Source organism: Bidens hawaiensis, unplaced genomic scaffold, assembly GCF_021521415.1.
Source record: "Bidens hawaiensis isolate Kalapana, Puna unplaced genomic scaffold, B.hawaiensis_p1.1 tig00029599_1, whole genome shotgun sequence".
Taxonomy (NCBI): Eukaryota; Viridiplantae; Streptophyta; class Magnoliopsida; order Asterales; family Asteraceae; genus Bidens; species Bidens hawaiensis.
Genome location: NW_027494898.1, coordinates 120,903 through 145,669, shown reverse-complemented (window position 1 = coordinate 145,669; position 24,767 = coordinate 120,903). Strand labels below are relative to the sequence as shown.

Genomic DNA, 24,767 nt, shown 5'->3' with positions numbered 1-24,767 from the left:
ATAAATCAAAATTCGAATAATGACTCCCACCTATAGTATTACGACCAGGACCTTGTCTAGAAAAATTACAAGAATGATCACCTATAAATCAAAATTCAAATTATGATTCTCAACTTGTAGTATACGAGTTTTTCTACCCCACTGGCAAAACCCCATTGTTGAAACCCGATCGTTGGTAAAACCCGAGCGTTATGACGATGAGTTAACATGAATTCGGTCAGTGTTGCGTTTGTTTATTGACACCATTGGTAAAATTTGAGGGTTATAACCCAAAAATTAATTCGTCAAATTAACATATAAAAACATTAACATATAAGAAAATAAAATAATTAAGACGATGTTTATTTGTTTGGCAAACATGGGCGGTGGTAAACTCAAGCGTTGTCTGTATTGAGCATTGAGGCGGTAACTTGACACGAATTCGATCGGTTTTGATTGAGTACTTTACGTTACCGGAACTAAAATACGAAAAAATATAAAACTTGAGGTGAACCAACGACCAATTTGAGGGGGGGGGGGGGGGGTTGGTTGGTAGCGCTGTCGGTCATGGGCTTTATATAAGGCGGCAAGTCTGCGCGAACTCGGTCTGTTTCTTTCAAATTTGTTTTGGTACCATAACTAAAACAAAAAAAATAACGTTTCTTCGGTTTTGATTATGTTTATTTTGGCACTGAACGAAAAAAATAACCGACTAATACGGTGCCGCCAAGTGGCCTAGTAGGCCACTTGCGGCACCAAACTCTTTAATTATATATAGTAATAATAATTGTTAAGACTAGGACCTTGTCTAGGAAAATAACAAAAAATGATCTAGCCTATCTTAACCTTTTCAAAATCATAAAGTAAAAAACTACTTTTGTAGGGACACGTATCTAAAAGATTTGAAGTATCTAAGATGTAGCATTTGTACATTGTAAAATCTTTATGATAAAAGCTATGTATTGGGAGGGTGAGAATATCAAGGTGAAAACGGCAAATCACAACACGTAATGACGAGTTGGCAAAGGGGATTTCACCTTTCGCACTCACTAAAGAGTGTTATGAAGGCGTGAGTGAAATGGACAAAATAATCATTGGGTGAAGTAAGTTGGAGATGTGTTATTGTTTGATAAATAAGACAAAGTTAAAAATAAAAAAGGAACCGCGAAAAGACGGGTAGCGTTCGTAACTCCCATTTAACACAAGCAGAACTTTTTAAATGAACAAGTGAGCATAGTCCAAAACAAAAATATCACAACATCTCACAAAAAGAAAATATCATTTATTATTATGAGACCAAAAAGCTCGATTGAACGACCTAAGAGAAAAGACCAGGTTACAATATTTGTGTTAAAAATAAAACGCAACACTTCTACATTTCATATTAAGGGTTTGATAATAAAGTCTCATTCATGATTAATTTGGAACAAAGTATTTTAGATACATTTCCATATACCTAAGTTAAGCCTAATACTTAGAAATACTAATATTGTGATCAGTTGTCCCTGCAGGTTCATCCGGGTGGTCCATTTGTTTTGCCATAAGGCTTCAAAGGGTTTTTGTCATGTTTGAATCTAACAAATGCATGCCATTTCAAAGGAAGAACAACACTATTTTAGGATCGAACTTGGGTAAGAAGAGGTTGGTAAATGTTATGACCTTTTGGAGAAACATTGTTGCCACCAAACAAATGTCGTTGAAAAACAATTATGATTATTTTGTAGAAAAACAATTATATAGGGGATGGTTCAGGCGAGAAGTAATTTTAGTGCGAGATATGATTTCTAACCCTTGATTAAGATTGATCCATGACCTACATTGATTATGATAGTTTTGTAATTATTGGAATGTATTTTTAATGAGGTTTAATGTTGTAATTTCTTTATTATAACAATCATGGAAACCCACAAATGTCAAAGAAAATCCAGTTTTTCACTCCTCTAGTCATACCAAAATTCTCTAAATTAAACACACAACATAATCTTTACAAATTGGCTAACGATTCCTTCAATATCCATTTTGTTTTTGAAGAATAATCATTAATCATCAAATTTTTATAAAAGGGGTGCTCCTTTCTTGAACCCTAAGTTGTGTTCAGAATCGGATGTTAGTGATCTGTTGTAGATCGATTACTCTTATTTTGATGACTTAATTGAATACGTAACCCCAATCAGAAATCTGGATGTCAATTGAAGTTGATTCTGGAATTAGAAATCATGATGCTAGTGAAAACCTAATTTGATGATTCTGAATGCATGTGTTTTGGTGGTTAAAAAGTATCATTTTGGTGTTGTCTGTGGTAATTAAGTTTTTTATCTTAGTATAGTTGTTTGGTTTAGTTCATGTGTAATGGTTAGAATATTTAGTGGAGGATTCACTATGTATTGTGTAGGTGTTGATATATTGCAATAGTTCATGTTTAGTTTTGTTGATGTATTGAATATCTCGTTGAGGATTGAGTTGTCTATGTTTTGTTTTGTTGATGTATCTTCGTATTGAATACGTACTGTGTAAGCGTTGATGTTTGGTTTAGCTCATGTGTTTGCTTGAGCTCGTGTGTAGGTGTTGATGTGTTACAATAAGTGGAGAAACATTGTGTTGAAGAGTTGGTTATGTAGTGCCATTAGCAGATGACAAGCCTACAAAGTTGTAGTTTATGGCTACACTGTTATGAGAATCCCTACACTGTTATGAAAAATCATACATAGGATACACATGATGCTAGTGTTATGTTATATGAAAACATGTAAACATGATGGAATAACCTACATTAATTGTTGAATCTACATAGTTGTTGTGTGTTCCTACACTGTTATGATTACCCTACACTTTGATGATAAACCTACATAAAATACATATGTTGTTTGTTCCTACACTGATAAGATAAACATACATCGCATTGATAAACCTACATAGATACATTAGTTGTTTATCCTTACATCGTTATAATAAACCTATACTATAATGATAAACCAAAGTATAATACATTAGTTTATTATTATTATTATTATTATTATTATTATTATTATAATGACATGTTATGTTTGAAAATTTCATTATGTCTTAGTGTAGTATGCGTGGTTATAGTGTTTTTGGACATGTTATACATTAGTAATTAAGTTTGTATGTCATGTTGTTAATAAACAGTCGCAAGGAGATGTGGGGTTTTCTACGAAGATGCAGGAATATTTCTTATGTAGGAATGGAGACCTACACATGCAACTAAAAGTGGGATTGTGGGCTTAGTGAGGACCCTAAAAACCATAATCATAAGCTTTACGGTTAACTATGCTGCGGATATTTTTCTTTCAGACGTGAACCTGAAAGAAATCGTAGTTTGATGGTTTTAAGATGTGGAGTTTTCATATGTTCGTGTAAATTTGTACGCCATATGTAAGGTTGTGTAATCTATTTAGTTATTTTCTTTTGTAGTTAATTTGTGTTGATTTTTTTATCATCGTTATTTTAAAATCTTTGCATTTTTTTGAATGTAAAAGTGTAGCATATAATGGCTCGTGTAGTATATTTAGGAGGGCATGGATTTTGTTGTGATTTGTGTATAATCGTATGTTGTGTAGGTTAGTGTAGGGTAATGTTATGCTACTTTTTTTTGTAGGTTGTGGAGGTTAGTGTAGGGTAAGATTATGCGGCTTTTTTTTTGTAGGTTGTGGATGTTAGAGTAGGGTAATGTTATGCGACTTTTTTTTTATAGATTGTGAAGGTTAGTGTAGGGTAATGTTATGCGATTTTTTTGTAAACGTATGAATTACTAATAGCAGTTATAACTAAATCATGGTTCATCATTATATGATTCATCTATATATACTGTAATAGTGGAAATAATGACAACACAAACTTAAAATTTAGATTTACTAACTGAACCTAATAAGTTTTGAATAATCTTAAAATATATTGAAATTGGTAAAACACTCTTTTGATGAATATTGAATACACAAAGTGTGATATGCTCACCAAAATTATTTCTTTAATTTTGGTCAACCTTTTATTTGAATGGGTTGTACGTCGATTTGTGATGGATGTTTTAAATAAAGATTTGAGTGGAGTTCTGTCATATATACTTGACGATGATCAATTATGATGAATATTGAATACACATAGTGTGATCTGCTCAATCAATAGTTCCATATAAACTAGATAATAAGTTTTACCATTCTACCCCTATATTAAATTAAAAAGAGAAAAGAAAAGAAAAAATCTGATTGGCTGCATTGATTTCTCACACTTCTCGCAATAACTTGATTTTACTCTTGAACTTAACCCAAAATGAAATATACATAAAGACATAGTAAATTCACATGTGTTTGTTGAGGAACAAAGAAGTTTCGCATTTTGAGATCACTTCATGAAACGATGTCATAAGTGGACCTCGAAAACGATCACACATGTCACCTTAAACCTAAGATACATATTCAAACTTGGATGTGAAAAGTGTTGTGACTTAATGTGGTTTAACTATGTTCTTTAGCTAGAGTTATATGAGCCCATACCAAGTATCACATGAGTCATATGAGAAACATAAGTAATTGTTGGAATATGCATATATATATTTATGGATTAGCTATCAAGTATCAAAGTCGATTAACTAATCCACTTAAGGTTCTTTTCAATTGTAGTAATCAATCTCCAATAAAACGTCTACTTTATCTTTGTATGGTGTCGTTATTAATAAAGAAATATATCTTAGTTATGGATAGTTTACAAATACCCGATAATTCTTTTCTTTAAACATATTCATAGGGATTGGTGAACTTGATCGATCGTCCTTAACTTTGTATCTTAAGAGAGAGTATCGACGTGCCTTTGTTGATACCACCTTATACATTAATAATAAAAAAAATGATATGAAAATAATTAAGACATACATGTAAATCGGTTGTTATTGGCTTGTCATATTTCTTTATTCAAACATTTAAGATGGTGATATTTGATGTATCATTGACTCATGATTCTTTATGTATTTTTTTTATTTAATTGTCTCATCTTGAATATACTATTTAAATTTTATTTTCTAATTAAAATTACGTAAAAGGAAAAGGAAGGTGTTGGTCTTTCGGTGGTTCAACTTCTCTTACCAAAACATCCACCATTAATACCCTTTGCTCCTTAGTTGCCACCCACTCTTCATTGTCTACTCTCACCATACTTTTATTTTGTTATACCCATTATTATTCTCTTCACCTAACAAAATTATATTCTAAGATCATCTAACACGCGAACATATATCGTTACTTTCCCTCCTCCACATCAGTCATTCGTATGAATGAAAATGACGAACATACACCCTCTCTCTTCTTTTCTTCTATTCTCTTCTAACAATTTTTATTTCAGACGTCCCCTCGTCCCCGTCCCCATTCTCTCTCTCTCTCTCTCACACGGGCCATATGTTTCTTACAAACATGGTGTTCGGCATGCTTTGAAAAAATTATAAAACTTTCTAATCAACTTAATCAATATAAAAATAGTGAAACTAGAGTATAAATAATCACGGCCTGTCAATTATGAGATACTATAAGTTCACTTAAAATTAACTTGTTAAAAATTAGACCTATGTCGAACTTAGAAGATTCAAGTCAAGATAAGTACATTCAGAAAAGAACTTAAGCCCAAGTTTTATACATAAAGTTTAATTAGGTTCAGCAAAATTAAACAAGCTTAAATTAGAAGAATTGAACTAATGGAACAAAATTCAAAGAAAACATGTCTACATATATCATTTTCTACTTACCTCTTTCTATGAATTTTCAATACAGAAATAAAATCACGACAAAACCTTATGTTCTTGTGGTGGCATAACAGCTGTCAAGTGACAGTCGGCGATATGGTTTCCCGGGGAACACCAAACTCTGAAGCTAGTGTGGGTTCGTTTAAGACACCATGGCCAGAGTAGGGCATCGGGACTCTCCAAATTTGGAGAGTGCGGTAGCCTAAATACAAAAAAGTCGTCGTTCTAAAAAAATGATGGAACATAACGAAATATCAAATAAGTAGAATCACTACAAAAAAATTGACCTAAGGCAACCTTTATATCACAAAAAAAGTTGCATTAAGTGAAGTTGCATTAGGTGAAGTTACATTAGATCTAGTGCAACCTTTTTCTTAGATAACGCAACCGTTTTCTTCAAATGCAACACTTTTAAAGGGTTGCATTTGAAAGAAACAGTTGCATTATCTAACAAAAAGGTTGCACTAGGTCTAATGCAACTTCACATAATGCAACTTTTTTTGTGAAATAAATGTTGCCGTAGACCAATTTTTTTGTAGTGAATTTTGATGTTTACTAAAGTTGTACTTTATGATATATATTTTTTTAACAATATTTGTTTATTTTTGTTTCTTTTTTTTTTTTTTGAACATACAAACTTTCCTCCTACTATTTACATTATACCGCCAATGCCAGGAATCGAACCCTGGACCTCTCACCAAAAGGCCAAAGCCTTTACCACCCCACCAAAGTGGTGATGGCCAAATATGGACCATTTCTCAATTTGTGCGTGTCATCCTTGCACAGGGGCCATGCTAATCTTCTCTATATCATTCCAATTTTTTCGGACATCCCGAAAGGGACTTTATTTTTTTATTACTTAGATTTTGTACTTCCCAAGAAAAAACCAAAAACCATGTATTTTTGTTCCCAACAAAAAGATACTTTGCAATAAATTATACAAAACTTGTTTTTCAAGGAAATGAAGAAGACATGAACACAACGTTAAAAGTGGTTATCGTTTTCAATACGTAACCACTATATCCTAATAAAATGGATGGTGATATTTTATAGGACAAACGTTGGACATATATTAAATTAATAAACTGGAAATTCAGTAGTTAAATACTTTTTTGGCTTGACAAAAGTGTTTGCATCCACGATTGGAACCGTTGGGTCAAACTTAATGAGCTAAATTAACAGAATTATTTGTCTTCTAAAGATAATGCCTAGTGGTCAAACCCATCAATTTTCTTGATTTATTTTAGTCATTTTTGGCTAACCTAATACTAAAGATACAAATGAATATAAACGAGTTTGTTTGTGTTCGTTAGCAAAACAAATAAAACGGACACAAATAGTAAACGAACACATGGGTATGTTGATGGTTGGAGGTGAGTCGAACGCAAAAAAGCCAAGCCAAGCTGACTTAGACGAACTGTTAATTTAAATATGTAATTGACCCGTCACCCCTTGCACAACGATAAAAACAAACCCCTAAAATTCAATGAGTCGTGACACCCTAATTACAAGAAGCATTTATGGTATTTGTCTAGCATTCAATCAAATGTTGGTATGCCTGCAAGTTAAATACTTCAATATCGATCATGTTTAATAGATGGCCCAGCTCATTTGAGTTGAGTGTTCTAATATGCTTTAAGTTTGTGACATCATTATTGTTGAGCTATGATAATTCATTTTAAGTTTAACAAATGAACATAAACGAACAATACTATTAGAGAAAATTCCTAAAATAAAGTAATAATAAAGTATTTTTAATTAGAGAAAGAACTACAGAACTAATAATAAAGTATTTTTAATTTAATTAAAAAAATATTTTAATTTTTTTTTCATCCTTTTTATATGTTGTTATTTTTTATCACAAAAAAAAAATATAAAAAAATATAAAAAATATAAAAAAACTCGTTGTAATGCATATATGCAATACATCAATTTTTTTATAATGCATATGTCTAATAATGTGTATTTTGATATTTGAAATAGTATTGAATAACATATATACAGTTGTTTGTATTGTATATTTGCAATAGTTTTATATTATTTACAAAAATTTTAAAAAATCGATATAGTGCATATATGCATTAGTGTTGTATTACATATATGCGATAGTCTGTTTTGCGTACATTTATTAGTGTTGTATTTGCATATATTCAATAGTGTGTATTATAATGCATTTGTGTTGTGTTATATACAATAAAAAATCCCACTCAAATATAATAAACTTATACTTGATTTTCACTCGATTTCATTTACAATGAATGCATGTTTTCTTAGGTCACTTATAAAAATCTATATGACTGAAATAAAAATGAATCAAGTGTTAATGTGTGATAATTATGCTATAAGAATTGTTTGTCCCCAAAAGTATAATACGGAAGCAATTTTAAAAGAAGCTATTCAGAAACATAGGGAACATTTTATATTTCAGAAACAAGCAGCCTAAACAAATTGATAAATACATTTTTGAAAGATTGAAAGAAAATAAAATTTATTTTACCTTCTAAAAACATATTGGAAGTGTTGACTTCAAATAATTTAATGTCGCTAGTTATATATATTCTTTGTATAGTAAGTCAAATAGATGGAAATTTTTAATGTGATCCTTTATTAAAAAAACAATAAATTAAGAATATGGCAAGGCTTACAAAGCTCCAAGATAACAATAATAATTAGTTTTCATTATTAAATGTTTTTTGGCCTACATATTTTACGGATCAAACCCATCTTCTATGATTTTGTCCGTATATAAAATCAAGAGTTAATTATTTTTTAGTATGGTAAAATTTAGAATCAAATCCTAAAATTAGTTATTTTAGTTTGGTTTTCATTTTTTGGAACTTACATTTAAAACAGTTTTTTTTTTCAAACGTCTTGAAATTTACATTTCCTGATGTGTGTATGTCATCCTTATGCAGGGTCTATTCTAATCTTCTTTGTATCGTTTCAAATTTATCAGATGTCCCTAAACGGACTTGTGGAATTTACAGTTTTAACAAATTTAAACACTTGTTCGATGCCATCTGAATTCATTTCTAAATCAGGAATCAAAGACCTCTATCGTGAAATAGAAATATAGGGTATGTTTGGCAAAACTAGCTGGTAGCTGTTAGCTGAAAGCTGATGGCTGGTAGCTGGAAGCTGTAGCTGGTAGCTGTAGCCTTTTAGATTATTTAGGTGTTTGGCAAAGTAGTTGGAGCTTTAAATTAAATGTATAAAATGACCAAAATGGACATAACTAAAAAAACATAATGCTAAATGTAATCACACACACACACACACACACACACACACACATATATATATATAAGTTCTGACAAATAAATAAAACATGGTCATTTTCAATTAAATAAAACATAGTCACTAACAAACAGTCAAGACCATAATATACTACTATTAACTCATTAATGTCGTGCATTCCATATCAAAGTAGCAATATTGTTGCGAACCTGCTTCATCTCATTCGTTGTTTCTTCAAATAGACCATTCGCGTTTGTTTCATGGTTACTAATATCATCCAGTTCATCTCATGGTATGTGGTTTGGATGTTGCTCCATTGTAGTAAACAAGATATCTTCTTGACAATTACGTATATAGTTATGCAGTGCAAATGTAGCCATGATAACATCAATTTGTGTGTGCACGCTATACTTGGGCATTGTACCAAGTATCTTAAATCGTTTCTTCAAAATTCCAAAGGACCTCTCAATATAACTGCGTAAAGATGAATGTGAACGGTTGAAAGCTTCTTGCATATTATTCGGGGGCTCTCTTTGAAATTGAGATTGATGATATCTTGTCTTTGAATATGGAACAAGGTATCCATTTCTTCCTGGATATCCTTTATCAACCAAATAATATCTACCTGATAAAGGAGTTAAAAAACAAAAGGCGTTAGAAATTTATTAAAGAGTAAAATGAAACAATTCCAAATATATATATGTAAACAATTCCAAATATGACCTTCAGGTGGGTGTGGGAAGTTGAATTTACTATTTTGGGTCGCGTTAATAAAAACACGTGTGTCATGTGCTGATCCCTCCCACCCGATTGATACGAATGTGAAACACATATCGAAATCACATGTTGCCATTACGTTGAAAGTTGGCACCCCTTTTCTACCAATATAAGGCAATTGTTGACTCTCTGGGATGCAGGCCCCTATATGTGTACCGTCAATACATCCAACACAATCCTAAATATAATTTGAAATTAGCTAAGTAAAAAAGTACACAAGCATGAATGACATTAATCAATTTAATACCTTAAAATACGGCATGTATCTGTTGTCGTTCAATATTTGAGGTGGTACAAATTGAAAAGTTGTATCTTTTGGTCTAATAATGTCGCGTGCTAGACCTTGAAAACCTTTACCTCTACCAGTTATTGCCTCTAAAACTTCATGAAATGCTCTGCTAATACTCTCCCCAGAACGTTGAAAACGCTCCCCAACATCCCTGTTAGATAAACCCAATGCCAATGTATACAGAAATATCCCCATCTTCTCAAAAGTTGACATTTGATCACTCGATTGCAATCCATAGTTTGATTCAAGCTCTCTACATAATTTCATGAACACGTTTGGATGCATTCTGAATGCATTTACACATCGTATAGGATTGCCATTTATTACTTCCATTATCCAAGCCTGTCCCGTTTGTGATGATGTCATGCATGGTTCCTTGTATATATACTTATAAAAGTATGCAGCAACTAGATCACTTGTATAGGTTGAATCCAACAAAAAGTTATAACAATGCAATTTGTGCTTTTTCTTGCTTGTTTCATTATCCATAACAAACCTAGTAATAAATCAATATCAGCTTAACATATAAACACATAAATAGCTAAAAGATAAACTCATAAATAGATTAACATATAAAGACGTAAATAATATTCTTGCATAAATACAAATTAAAATAAAAGATACCAAATAACTTCCATAGTCACGGCAATAAAACATCAAGGTAAAAAAAAACAATAAATCAATCCAAGAGCAATAAAGTTCAAATAAATAGAAACAATAATGTCTTCATAACATGCCCTCAAAGAAAACTTTAGTCGGTGACCCTTTGCTTTCGTTGCAACCACGCTAACTTACTATGATCATGTCGCATGTTTATAAACATTTCTCTTTTCACGGGATCTTCAAATAAGTCCATTGCAAATAACCACAACTCCTCATCTTCTCTCATTAATCCTGCATCTACCATCTGATTAAGCACACCTATAGCACCTTCAATACTAAACTTAGTACTTTGACTAAGTTTGGAAGAATCTGATTCTAATATTTCTAGAGCACGTTGTTGATACATATTACTTTGAGTTAAATGGTCGTTAAGCATTGAAGCTCCCAATGAGTCTCTTCCTTTACGTTTCATCTTAACAGGTTTAGTCTTAGTGTTTACTTTAGTAGGCTTCTCAATTTGTTTTGCTACCTCACTTGGGCTTGATGTTGATGCATTAGGTTGACTTACTTCATTCAAAAAGTCAGCGTAGAAATTGTTTCCTTGAGTTTCCAAGTTTTCTAGATTAGAAAGTGTATCATTGTATACATTATAAGCATTTGCATCATCACCTCCCTCAACATTGTCATCCTCAAGGTTCTCAACATGCATCTCACTGAATGTCGTTGGATCCATAGAGGGTGCCACACAATTTTCCCCACTAGCAACTGCATCTCCAAATAACTGATCCCACTCTTCTTGTAGTTGTATAGATGGTTGATTATTTTGAATTGCTAGAACTTTCGAGTTTTCCTACACAATATAATGGTGACTATTTAGTTATCCCTACTACTGGAATATTACACGGTATTTAAATTTTAAATGAGTTATATTTTTGTCACCTGAATTTTTAGTTTTCACCACTCATCAGAACAACTAAGTTGCTTGGTACTTTCATTCCAGCCAAAAACCAGTCTCTCCGTTCTTAAGTGACTTCCAAAGATTGTACTCTTTTCTCATATGGTCATATTTGTTCTTCATAGCTTTGTCACTGACAAATTTATGATTTATAACCTTTTCAAACTCTGGCTTAAGAGAAACCCATTTGAATGACGAAGTTCGACCATGCTTCGTTATATATGTGTTTAAGAACCGACATAATTCTAATACCATTTCTTTTGTCCAATTTTCTCTTTTCCCTTTCTCTTTTTTGGAATCCATCTAGTAACGCGCATACATATACATACAATTTACAAATATAAAAAAATAATTAAAATCAGCTACAAACATATTCAACAAATAATGAACTAGAAAAGCAAACCTAATCAAAAAGTTTCCTGGTTATAAGTTAAGTTCTAATCACTAAAGTATAATTTTTCATTAGGCAATATGTTATAGGATGACCTATTTAACCTATCATGCATTATATGTTTCTAACGGGCCGAAGCGGACTGCAGGTGCAGGTCTGCCAGGGCTGCCACAGTTGTTAATTTATTAGAGGGGCAGACGATCTACTAATCGGTTTACATATTAATTTAATTACCTGTGATTATTGATTAAGATAATTTTGTTATAGTTTATTTATCAAATTATGTCAGTTGAATATAGAATACTAAAAATGGTTAGAAAATAAGACTGACAAAAAAATTTTGAACGACTTTAAATTAGACTACTAAATATAGATGTTTATATATTTGCTGAACAATATCATTTATATATTGCCAAATCATTTTAATTGGTTATCTAAAAAGATGGTATACTTTCTTGTGTTTTGATACTGCTTTAATTAGTTGCATTATGCATATGTGTTTACTGCATGATTACTTATGCAGTAATGCATGTTGACAACACGGAGGTATGCCAACTATGCCTTTGGGATGATTAATGTTCATTACTGTTTCATTGAGAGTACATTTTGGGGCAATGCAGAGCATTTAAAGTGCACCATTTCTGCATTTGCTAACTTGATAATGGGGAAATCTGCTGGAAAGCGGACTGCAGGTGCAGGTCATTAAACGGGCAGGCCATGCTAATTTCGGACCAAAATTCAAAGGTTCGGTCAAAAGAGACATTTTGGACAGATTTGTTTTAACTATAAACGGGTCAGATTTGGCCTATTTAAAATGATAACTAACTAAAGGAACACCAAAGAAAACTAAATTTGAGATTATGATCTTCCATTACCACTACCATAGCTAATACATCTGAAGGATAAATTAGGCTCGATTGTGACTATGGTTATAAACCATATCTGATACTTATATTCTGATTTTATTAGGTGGCGTTTCTGGCATGGCATATATACTGTTTCAATATCAAAACAGATGAGTAAGTAAGTTCTTTTTAATCTAATTGATGTATTTCTGGTTGTTGATCATATATATTTACTACATGAATTTATGTTTTTGCAGATGCACTGGAAGCAATATCCAGAGTTCCAGCATATCATGCATCCTCAGCTAGGTAATTGTGGATAATGTGCTGCCATATATGTTATTAAAGGATAGGGGTGCAAACGAACCGAGGCGAGCCTGAGCTCAACTAGGCTCGAGCTCGGCTCGTTTAGCTTACACAAAGCTCGAGCTCGACTCGTTTCGAGCTCTATTTTCAAAGCTCGAGCTCGGCTCATGAATGGATTTTGAAGCTCGAGCTCGGCTCATTTGCTATTTATCAATTATTTTTTTATATAATGATAATTATTTTATATATTTTTTTCTATTATAGTTTTATGTATAAAAGAATATATAATTTTATAATTTTTTATATAATAATAAACGAGCTGAGCCGCTCGCGAACTACTCGAGATCGGCTCGTGTAAAACCTCGATCGAGCCCAAGTTCGAGTCTAAAAGTAAGCTCGTTTAATATCAGATTTGTGACATAATTTGTACCATTGTTTGATTAGTTGCATTAAATTAAAAGTGCAGCAACAACATCACTGATTTAATAAAATAATTCATTTTGATTTATATTCTAAAAAAATAATAATTCTGTGATGATTGAAATCAGTTTGTGAAAAGTTTTACCACTTATGGAGCCCGAGCTCGAGTCTAAAAGTAAGTTCGTTTAATAAACAAGCTCGAGCTTCACTTATCGAGCTTGAGCCGGCTCGCAAGCCTAAACGATTTCAAGTTAGCATTAAATAAATTATCAGTTCTCCCTATTTTCTTTAACAATTTATTATATTTTGGCCTATATAATACTGTTGATAGTCCCTACAACTGAAGTTCATGGCATCAATTTCAGATTTCTAAATATATACATCAGTTTCATGATATATACATAAACATGATTATCAAGTAAAGAGCTTCAGGTTTCTAATACTTTTGTCAGATTTCTAATACTTTTGAAGATCTAAATAATCAATTAAAATCAAATTCGTTGATGCACACAGTTACGTATCATCAATAATCATCAATCAAATCGTAAAAACATATATCATCTGTAATCAATGAAATAAAAATTAAGTAATAATTGAAGATCAGATTCATACCTTTAACCTTGCTTGAAGAAACGTGAAGGAATGTGAATCAGAGAAGAGAAGCTGTTTGTTTGGAACGTGAATCAGAGAAGAGAAGATGTTAGTTTGGAACGTGAATCAGAGAATAGAAGCTGTTAGTTTGGATTGATAATTGATAAGAATAAAATATATACCGGGAGGTATTTAGGTAATTATAATCCCTAAAAGCTTGTAGACTTTTTAAACGCTACTATCAGGAGCGTTTTATCATGGAGCTTTTTCCCCTAATATAAAAGCTTATAGCTCCTCTAACTAGACACTAACCAAACAAGACTTTTTATTGAATAGAAGCTTTATCTTAAAAGCTTCTGCTAGAAGCTCCTAAAAGCTTCTAAAAGCTCATTGTCAAACATACCCTATAATGTACATGAAGTTTTTGTGACTTGTACCCCTCTCAGCCTCCATTGGTGGGATAATATTAAGTGCTCTCTATCTTAAACAAATTGACCTTTATTACCCAACTGATCCAACTGTAACTTTTAAAAAGGTTTTGTTTTTTTGTTTTTTTTTCATTCAATTTAGACCAAACTGAACTCACCACAAACCACCTGATGTATCCTGGATCAAATCCACTTGTCCTTACTGTCATTTAGAACCACTTGGTTGAGCAGCCTATAACATTGGTTGAGTTTCTCAATTTCGGTCATCTTATGGTTCTCTCTTCAAATTCCATGTCCAAGTTACGTTATTTCCCTGTTTCATCGATCTATTTATTACTTTGCAATCCTTGGATGATACAAGAGTAAAATTGATGGAAAAATGCCCCGTAAAACTTTTCTGAGCGTCTCACCTGTCAAGTAAAAAAGACAATGTAGATTCATTACCCACTAATTATGCATTAAAGTTCCTCACTAGATTGATAAAATAACTTCTTTATGTTAGCTTCGCAAAAAAAGAATATTAATTCATAACTATTATGTTTTATCTCATAATCTGTTGGTTCTCTAGGAAATTTGTTGAAAATCAGATAAGCAACACTTAGTGTCGTAAAAACTGCTAAGCTTCCACCAGGGTGACATTGGCCCCCTTAATAGTCATTTGCCACTTATAAACAACTATTATCGATGATTAGTTGCCCTTGATCTTGGTTTTCTTGCAACTTTTAACCACCGGGTGTGGCCCTTGGACCCAATCGGTGGCAATTGAAGCCCTCTATGATCCTTGAGGTTCAATGGTGCACAAGAATAAAAATATCCTAGATCGAATGTGTACTTCACAAAATTTATCATTTGGTTTAAATGAATCCAAGTATAACAAAATGAAATTAATAACACTAAAACCACCAATGACATCAACCTCATATGACTTGGAGTTTCTCATTTATTATCAAAAAATATTGCTAATGTGATATATAAAGTTTTAGATATTACAACTTCGATTTGGGATGAATGTGACTAGTATCCTATCTCTCTTGCTTATTTTAACACTCTATCTATAGTTTAATATAAAATATATGTTCTTTCTTGGTTACTGTCGGACATTGGTTTAAAACAAGAACATGTACTTTCAATGTTTTATTCTATTTAATGTATATATAGATTACATGCTTAAAGATTACTCATTCTCTTGTTTCATGCAAAGTTATTCACAATAAATGGAGAAAGAGTTCGTCATTTCTTTTTGAAGCAACTAACACTGAATTGCTGTCTTGCTCGGTGTCGATACATAAACACCCAAACAATAGCTTTATTATTTGTAGGATCTACTACATACGTTTATATGCTCTTACTATGAACACAATTCAAATGTGGTTTCTCACCCACCACTATATTTAATCTTTGACGGAAGAAATTAAAGTGCTTAGAATTAAAATTTATTTGTACTTCCAATGCTAGACAGTTCAAAGTTATAGATTAAATAAAAGATCATAGGCATATACGGAAACGACATATTACATAATAAAAGTATTAAAGCAATTAGACAATGTTAAAACAATTTCAACACACCCCCTCATGTTTGTTAGACTTGACATATTCGTCATATAAAAAGTTGACAAAGCTCCCATCTTAAGGTGAATCTTTCACAGAGACACCATTGGCGGACTGAACCGTTAACACTGACATATTGGGGGAAGATGGACCACCACCCTCTCCGCCTAACGGAAGGTTGTTCCGGGAGCCAGAGGGATGGCAAGTAGCGGTAGAGATAGCGGTAGCGAGTGAAATGGGCATTAGGCAAAGACCTTTTCCTTGTAAATATTGCATGGCAGAACCCATATCTTCCTCCATCAGCTTCACAACCTGGTTCTCGGTCACTGTCATCGTGTCGTTGTTGGAAGATGGCGATGTCCCGTTACTGCTCCGCCCTACTCTACCACCACCGTTTCCTTGTCCACAGTCACCACCTCCCTGCACACAAGACATGATTAAAGTACTATTATGGTAAACATGCAAACAAGTATTTAATAAAGTTCTTTCTTTTTCAGATAGGTTTATCAACATAAAAAAACGTGACAAATTTGTTATTAACCAAAAAAGTAGGAGAAAAAAAGGAAAAATGCAACTTTTTTACTTTTGGTCTACTTTCATTACTTTTTTAACTACTTTTATATATCTCATTTATTTACTCATATTATTTTTATAATAAATTATATTATAAAACTGATTACTTTTTTTTATCTTTATATAATATTGCTATACTTTAAATAAAGTGATTTTTTTATTGAAAAACCTTGTTGTTTTATACATAAGCATGATTATGCATTTAAAGTCACGTGATTATACAAATATGATTGTGTGATAATTTGTATAATATTGCGTGATTATATAAAAAAAATTGTGTAATTATTCTTTATCTACTAAAATTTGTAAACAAATATAATATATGTTTTAGATAAACTTATAGAGAGAGGAGATTGTAGAAATATATGATGGAGAAGTAGAGGTTTGTACCTCAGCGCCAATTGGAGGAACCGCTCCGGCTGTGGCACCTCCCAATCTACTCATGCTCAACACCTGTAAAAACATCATATACATATATTTTACCATAGTCATGTGTATATGATTGTTTTTGAGAGGGAGACAAAGTACCTTGACTTGAAGCCGGAGGAATTTGACATAATCTATGATCTCATCAAGCATTGAAGCCTTGTCTGTCTGTCATTCCACTTCGTTCATTAACAATCATAAAATAATAATAATAATAATTCTAGCTTCCGATCAAGATTCACTTCTATTATAATTTTATAATGCAATAAATAAATTAATATGTATGTGTATACGTGTTTATCAAAAGTATTAAGTGTTGATGGTAAAAAAATAACAAAAAAAAGTCGTATCAATTATTTGGAATTTAAAATAATATTATAATAATAAGATAACCTCCCCGTAAAATCTGCTTTCCAGCTTCTATTTCAGCTTTTTTTGAAAGGCAAATTTCATTAAACACCCAAAAAACGAACTAACTCCAAGACAGAGATAGTTCCAAGCCAAAACAAGGAAAACGGCCACACGGAATTTTATAAAAACTAACAATCTTATCTCACGCGCCACACCACCCACCGGAAACTTCTAATTAAACCCCTTAATTATTCTTATTAATTAATGAGTTTTAATTAATAATTTACACATGAAACGCTTACTTTGTTGGCATTCGGAACTAATTCCTGTAAAGCTTTCATCCTCTCAGCAATCCTCTCACGCCGTAACTGCCATATAAAATAAAATATATGCATATAATAAAACATAAGAAACGTAAGATCAAGTGTACGAGGAAACAAAAACATGAAACATAGGAGGACGTCATATGTTTTTACTCTTTCGGCGATACTATGTGGGTCAGTTGCTTGTCCTCTTCTGGCCCTCACTCTTTGACGTGGCTGCGACGGCGGTCCACCACCACCACCGCCCGCCGTCTGAACCTGGTTCATCGCCGCTGCTGCCGGAGATCCGAAGTTTTGAGCCGGCACGTGACGAAATTGTGGGGTTTGATTCGATGCAAACCCATTAAACATATTTTGAATCGAATTATTATCTCCAACCTGCATAATCCAGTATTATTTAGAATAGTTTAAAATAACGTAAAATTGTCATTATTATTATCATTATAAACTTTTATATACTAATTTCAAACGATTACACCATATGCCTAGTCTGGTCAAAATTTCTGAATTGTCAAAATAATAATAAACAGTTAAAATTCTATCTCATAATCAGGATAATAATAAATGGTTAAAATAAAATTATCATACTCCCAGGACCAGGACCAGGTAAACCATGAGACCTATCAATTGCCAATACCCAAGTCCGAGTCCTAAAACGGAATTTTAACCGTGTGCTACTAAATCTCGCCAGAGCACCAAACCAGCCAAATGGCGTAATCGTATGACATTAATCTATTAATAAAATAATAATAATAATAATAATATCACAAAACGGCATCGTATAATAATAATAATAATTACCGGCGACTTGAAAGAAGAATCGTCAATATTATGATCAGTTGGAAAGAGTCCGGATTCTCCGGTGGATAAAACTCTAGGCAGTTGCAACGCTTTTAGCGCAGAAGACGGAGTGATCTGGTGTTGACGGAGCTTCGATGACAAAATGGCTGACTGGTCCTCAAAATGTTCCACGTCCCATGGGAGTACTGTTGATTTGCTCTGACCGCCGGACACCTCCGACCAGTTTACGCTGCCTTGGAGCCCCGAGAGCATTTGATCCAGGAAGTCATCATGGCTAACCGTCGGATCGAAGCCCTCGGTGTTGCTTTGAAGATCTTGAAGAGACATCTGTGATGCTGATGATGATGATTCCTGCATTGTTTTCTTCAAACATTAATTAAACACACACACACACACACACAATTTAATATGTCTGACTCATTAATATTATATAACACAAACACATGTACATATGAGTACCTGGGAAAATGTGAGTTCCTCTTCACTTGCCCTTCTCGGCTCTATGTTTTTCCGGGGTACTATAAATAGGCAACCATATGATATGATCCTTGCTGTTTTATATTACTACAATAAAATATTAAGATGTTTGATGGACATACACGATACTTTTTAATTAAAAAGGTTTTAGCATCTATATTACTATATATTTATTATAATAAGCATAGTAATTAAAACTAGCTACTTTTATAGTTGTTAACCATAAAGTTATGCTTATCATTTGTTCATAACATAAAGTAATCATGTTTTAAGATTTGTTTAACATAGTCTTTTGGCCTATAAGTATAACTTTTTTTCACTATTTTAAAATCTAAATAAAATTTTCTAGTAATGTTTTTGGAAATTATACCAATTTCAAATTGTATAAAACAATGTGTAATGATTTATCTAATAAGTAAAAAAAATGATTGTCACGTCACTACCGCGAAAGCATAGTGGCACTCAAAAACTTTTCTCTCAAAATCATGTAATTATTAAACTCAAAGCAAAATTATTATTTATATATTTCTTTATAGAAAATGTAATGTAATTGGTTATATTAAATTGTGATCTACCTATTTAGCCCCTCGCCCGTTAACAGGGTAGTGCCCAAAGGGGCTCCCTGCCCTTGATGCCTCTGCCATTTTGGTTTGACGAAGGTTTGGTTAGTAAAAGATGGCAAGGTGGCTTGGGGCGCAACCTCACTAAAACCAACCTAATGATTCATAAGTCCAATTGTTTTTGCCCGACCTAACAACTTTGGGGTGAGGTTCTTTATGTTAGATTTCATACAATGTTGTGTGTTTTTTATTTTTGGACATGTTAAGTGTATATTTATACCTACATATTAAATATATAGCTACTATCAAGATTCGTTTGCGAACTTTGTATATCTTCTGGCGTTAAAGAAGGTGGGTGAAGTCGTACAAGATCCAAATTTTGTAGAGGCAATGCAAAAGGAGGTTCCTAAACTTCAAGGACATACTCTATTTGGTACACAATGTGTTGGAACAAGTTGATGATCAAGTAGACACTTATTTTTAATGGTATAAGAATATAAGTGAGAGGAATGAACGGACAATGTTTGAGACATGCGGACAAGTTGTGAATTTGAAAGCTATCATGCACATAAATGTAGGACTTCAAAGTCATATAGACGGGCATTAAAATGTCTTTTTAAATATTAGGGTGCTTCACGAGGAAGTGCATATGAAAAGCCTTCATGAAAGACTTAAAACATTGTGGTTGAAGGAACACTAATATTTTGGTCAAAAGTCGGTTTAAGGATAATGTAACCAAATCTGATTTTTTGAGGTAGAGTGCTTGTACTTTAATGATGAATATGTAGCAAAAATAGATAAGAACACAGAGATTTGTTACGAGAAAAAGCCCTTGATCAGATTATGATCGCCGGCACAAAAACCCCGGGTGATAATAAATCGTTTATCACCATTTTATTAATCAAAAAAGGTGTTACAATGGTGGAGCTAAAGATCGGTGAGTACAATAATTGCTAAGTGTAAGTGATAGTAGCTAAAGTAATCTCTGCGAATTGTAATGTGTAAAAGTGTGTGTTTCCTAAGCCGACCATAGCTCAATATATACAAGAAATATGCTAACTAATATTCCTACAATTCCGCCACTTCTCCATGATCCGTTGCTTCTCTCTGACCACGTGTTAAACTTCATGGACTGACGAATAAATAGGTAGACTTGGTCTCTTAGCCGTTATACCTGTTAAATACAACACTATTCAAAAATTACAACTGTTAGAGAACAATAAATTCTGAGGATCCTTGATCCTGCGTAACCTGTAACATATCTTAAGGATAACTGATCCTAAAGTCACATAAGGGTAACTTATCCTCAGCAAAAAATCTATGCCCTAACAATTTCCCCGAAAATGACGGTTGTGAGTAGATAACAGCTGTCATTTTGAATTTCAAATTGTCTGCAAAAAGGAGGATTAGATGTGACAGGTTAGATATAATTATCACCTATCCTAATTTACCGTCTCTCGCCTATAAATGCGACCACTTGTATTCATTTATAATCACATTTCGGCAGTCACCAGGTATCCTTTCCTCTCATTTCTTTTCATTTTCTTTTTATAATGTCAACAATTTCCGTTTTGTCTTCCACTTAACAATCGGAACCAAGAGACCTTCGACCTCAAGGTTTCCTTACCCATCCTTCATCAGAAATTTGCAAGTTCACAGACCCAGAAATCGATGATCTTCATTCACTGTTTCCTGCCGGCGCAGTTTTACGGCTGTTTGACTCCTCTGTCCAGAGTGACTCTTACTCCAAAACCTGGGTTTTTTTTTCCGGCACAACCCTTTTTGATTGGTAATTCATACCCCTTTCCAGAATTTGCCCAAAGCTTTTTTTACCTTAACCGGCATTAGCTATATCCAAGCGATGCCAATGCTTTGGAGAGTGTTACATACCATAGAGAGAATCATTGAAGAGGAGGACATCGAGTTCGGTTTGTCGGAGTTAGCATACCTCTGCACCTTAGTCACCCATGGATCTACCCGTTTGTCTTGAAATTAAGCCACATCAACCAACTCCTATCTTAAAAGCCACTCAAAATGGTGCATTTTGGAAAAATCAGTTCATTTTTGTAAAAAAGGACACCATTCCTGGTGGGTTAGATTTACCCAAAGATGGATTAGGCAGGGTAAGATCTTAGATCCTCTGACAAGCTGGAGAGTACAGCTTATCCTTCTTCTAACGTGTTTATTTCTAATTTTCAGTTGATAACTTTGCTTTGCTTGCTGATTTTCCTGGAGTAGAGGAGAAGGTCAAGAAGTTCCTTGCACTGGATCCTGACATCAGGACATTTCAAGCCAAAGCCACTAAAGCCATTCAAGAATCAATTTCAGAATCTTTTAGTGAGATTTCAAGTAAGAATTTAATATCACTTGTTATTAATAAAATATAAGAGAAAACTTATCTTTGATATTGTATTCTATAGGTTCTCACAAGTCTAGCAAGTCAGTTTCCCAGTTTTCTTTGGAAGACATTGATTGTCACATAGTGAAGAGGGAAACTCCGAAGACCACTCCAATCCATGAGTCGCGTCCAGTAACAACTTGTGCCAAGTCCGGAGCTTCAAAGAGAAAGAAGACTACTGAGCCGGAGGATCCTTTCGAGGCTGGAAAGTATCTCATCACCAGTGTAAGGATCCTTTATCCTTTTTGTTTGCTGATGTGGATCCAAATTCTCTTAAACTTATTTTGTTGTTATATACAGGCCATGGATTCTGCCAAAAGCTACTATGACAAGGCTGTCAAGGATTATGAAGAGACTTTGTTAGGATTGAGAGCTATGGTCGCTGCTAAGGACAAGATCATCTCCATGCTGACTAAGGAGAAGAAACATGCTGAGGAACACACATCCTCAATTGAAGCTCAACTGCAAGAAGAGGTGACCCGTGCTACCAACGAATCTAAAATTTGGGCCGCCAAGTCTATTCTTCAAGCTAGGATCAAGATCGTGACTGAGGCCAATGATCCTTCCTTCTACAATTCGGCATGGGATTTGGAAAAAGGGAAATAGGCTCTGGAAGCATTGGGCAGTGGTGAAGATGAGGCTGGTGAGAGCACAGAGACTGCAGCTGGTGAGCATGAAGCTGAGATGGCTAAAGCAAGGAAGGATGCAGCAACAGAGGAGGAGGTTGCTAAATTGTTTTGGTCAAAAATCGGTTTAAGGATAATGTAACCAAATCTGATTTTTTGAGGTAGAGTGCTTGTATTATAATGATGAATATGTAGCAAAAATAGATAAGAACACAAAGATTTGTTATGAGGAAAAGCCCTTGATCAGATTATGATCGCCGTCACAAAAACCCCAGGTGATGATAAATCGTCTATCACCATTTTATTAATCAAAAAAGGTGTTAAAATAGTGGAGCTAAAGATAGGTGAGTACAATAATTGCAAAGTGTAAGTGACAGCAGCTAAAGTAATCTCTGCGAATTGTAATGTGTAAAAGTGTGTGTTTCCTAAGCCGATCATAGCTCAATATATATAAGAAATATGCTAACTAATATTCCTACAATTCTGCCACTTCTCCATGATCCGTTGCTACTCTTTGACCACGTGCTAAACTTCATGGGCTGGCGAATAAATTGGTAGATTTGGTCTCTTACCCGTTATACCTGTTAAATACAACACCATTCAAAAATACACCGTTTAGACAACAATACATTCTGAGGATCCTTGATCCTGCGTAACCTGGAACATATCTTAAGGATAACTGATCCTAAAGTCACATAAGGATAACATATCCTCAGCATAAAAATCTATGCACTAACAACTAAGTCTAACCCAATAAGGTTAGGCCTAACACTTCGTTCAAGGGGTTAATCAACAGATCAAACCAAGTTGATGAGGTTAATCTATTGCTTAACCCATTATCTCCATATGAGTAAGAGTAAGCCCTAATGAACCGTACACCTGCAAAACGAACACCGTGAGCTTGTAACCACCCTCCAGCGTGAGAATCAGTTGGTAAGTGGTCGGAATTTAATTAAAGGAGTGAGAGAGCTTAGAAGTTGGAATCCCTTTACCGTTACACTACCATCTGTATTAATAGCTGAATGGGGATACGGTTGGGCCATATGTCCCACTCAATGGAAGCTTCTCCCATCATGATTGAGCATGACGGCTCGTCCTGATTGGTTAGATAGTCTGGCCAATGGTATTATTTCTTTTGGTGCAGGTACAGCGTTGGCCCATTTTCATAGGTCCATCGTGCGTCCATGTAGTGTTTTGTACCATGCAACACTTTCGCCGCTTTCTCCTTTGGTAAGAGTGCAGCGTTAGCCCATTCTCATTGGTTCATCGTGCACCCATATGGCAGTTGGTACTACGTAATGGTGTTCCACCACGTGTCCTACCTGTGGCAGCACTTCTGCTGTTCTTTCCTGCTCATATTGTCTTGTGGTTATCTCCCGCAGTGGGTTTTAACTTCTTTGCGTAAGATACCCTTTCCGATGATTAACCATGTTATCCTTTTGTGTGCATGAAGTGTTTTATACCTTACCCCCACAAGCCCCCCAGTCCATTGTTTCTTCCGCTGTTGCTTTCTGCAGGTGGAATATTGGACTTATTCTTTCCTAGATTCTCGTTTATGCTAAACAAGCAAGCGGGTACTTATGGCGACTAAAAATTAGGGTCTTGTCTACGTCCTAGCTGTGGTGATGCCACATTGCATATTAGACTGCTGCTCATTTACTCCAGGTGGGTATAAATGTCTTTGCATGTCGGTGCTTTAAATTTCCTCAGTTTCGCGACCCTTGGCTGCCTCTTATTGTTTGCTTCTGAAACGTATCTCCACCTGTCCAACTACCTTATTTACTACTTTTGGTATAAATGAGTGATGGGTGTCCGTTTTCATGCATTCCATTTTTGGGTGCCTTTTTCACTTAACTTTTGTTCTATGCAAATTGATTGCCTTGATTGGCATGTTATCTGGACTAATATTATTGCGCGTACTCCTTGGGGTTTCTTTTATTGAGTTGCCACAAAGTTTTCAGACCAGGCTTCATTCAAATTAAACGTCTTTGCCTGAATTAACTCTTTGTCAATTTTTGTATTTCTAAGGTTTCTCCGGTTATTGATCTGCGGGTCATGGTAGGTTTTGGATAATCTTTTGTTTATGATTTTTTATTTTTCCAGGTGAGACTTTTCGCGAT

The 24,767-nt window shown here is 33.9% G+C and overlaps 1 protein-coding gene and 2 non-coding genes across 3 annotated transcripts; all 3 read right to left on the bottom strand.

Moving 5' to 3' along the window:
* Nucleotides 1-6,462: 6,462 nt before the first annotated feature.
* Nucleotides 6,463-6,565, bottom strand: LOC143579072 (U6 spliceosomal RNA). Its single transcript, XR_013143391.1, has one exon. It is a non-coding gene; the product is annotated as a U6 spliceosomal RNA (small nuclear RNA).
* A 2,029-nt stretch (nt 6,566-8,594) lies between these two features.
* Nucleotides 8,595-8,694, bottom strand: LOC143579073 (U6 spliceosomal RNA). Its single transcript, XR_013143392.1, has one exon. It is a non-coding gene; the product is annotated as a U6 spliceosomal RNA (small nuclear RNA).
* A 7,423-nt stretch (nt 8,695-16,117) lies between these two features.
* Nucleotides 16,118-18,914, bottom strand: LOC143579071 (bHLH transcription factor RHL1-like). The gene is made up of 6 exons (XM_077062479.1): nt 18,587-18,914; nt 17,939-18,163; nt 17,765-17,830; nt 17,214-17,279; nt 17,076-17,138; nt 16,118-16,532 (listed from the first exon to the last, which is right to left on the bottom strand). The coding sequence occupies exons 1-6, from the start codon at nt 18,911-18,913 to the stop codon at nt 16,191-16,193; spliced, it is 1,089 nt and encodes a 362-aa protein (XP_076918594.1). The 5' UTR covers nt 18,914; the 3' UTR covers nt 16,118-16,190.
* Nucleotides 18,915-24,767: the final 5,853 nt, after the last annotated feature.

Bases quoted from the DNA above. Each gene is read 5' to 3' on its own strand.
- LOC143579071 (XM_077062479.1), bottom strand. From the start codon at position 18,913: ATGTCTCTTCAAGATCTTCAAAGCAACACCGAGGGCTTCGATCCGACG. The intron at 18,164-18,586 runs GTAATTATTATT...TGGATTATGCAG, and splicing joins ATTCTTCTTTCAAGTCGCCG to GTTGGAGATAATAATTCGAT. The intron at 17,139-17,213 runs GTACTTTGTCTC...ATGTTTTTACAG, and splicing joins TCCTCCGGCTTCAAGTCAAG to GTGTTGAGCATGAGTAGATT.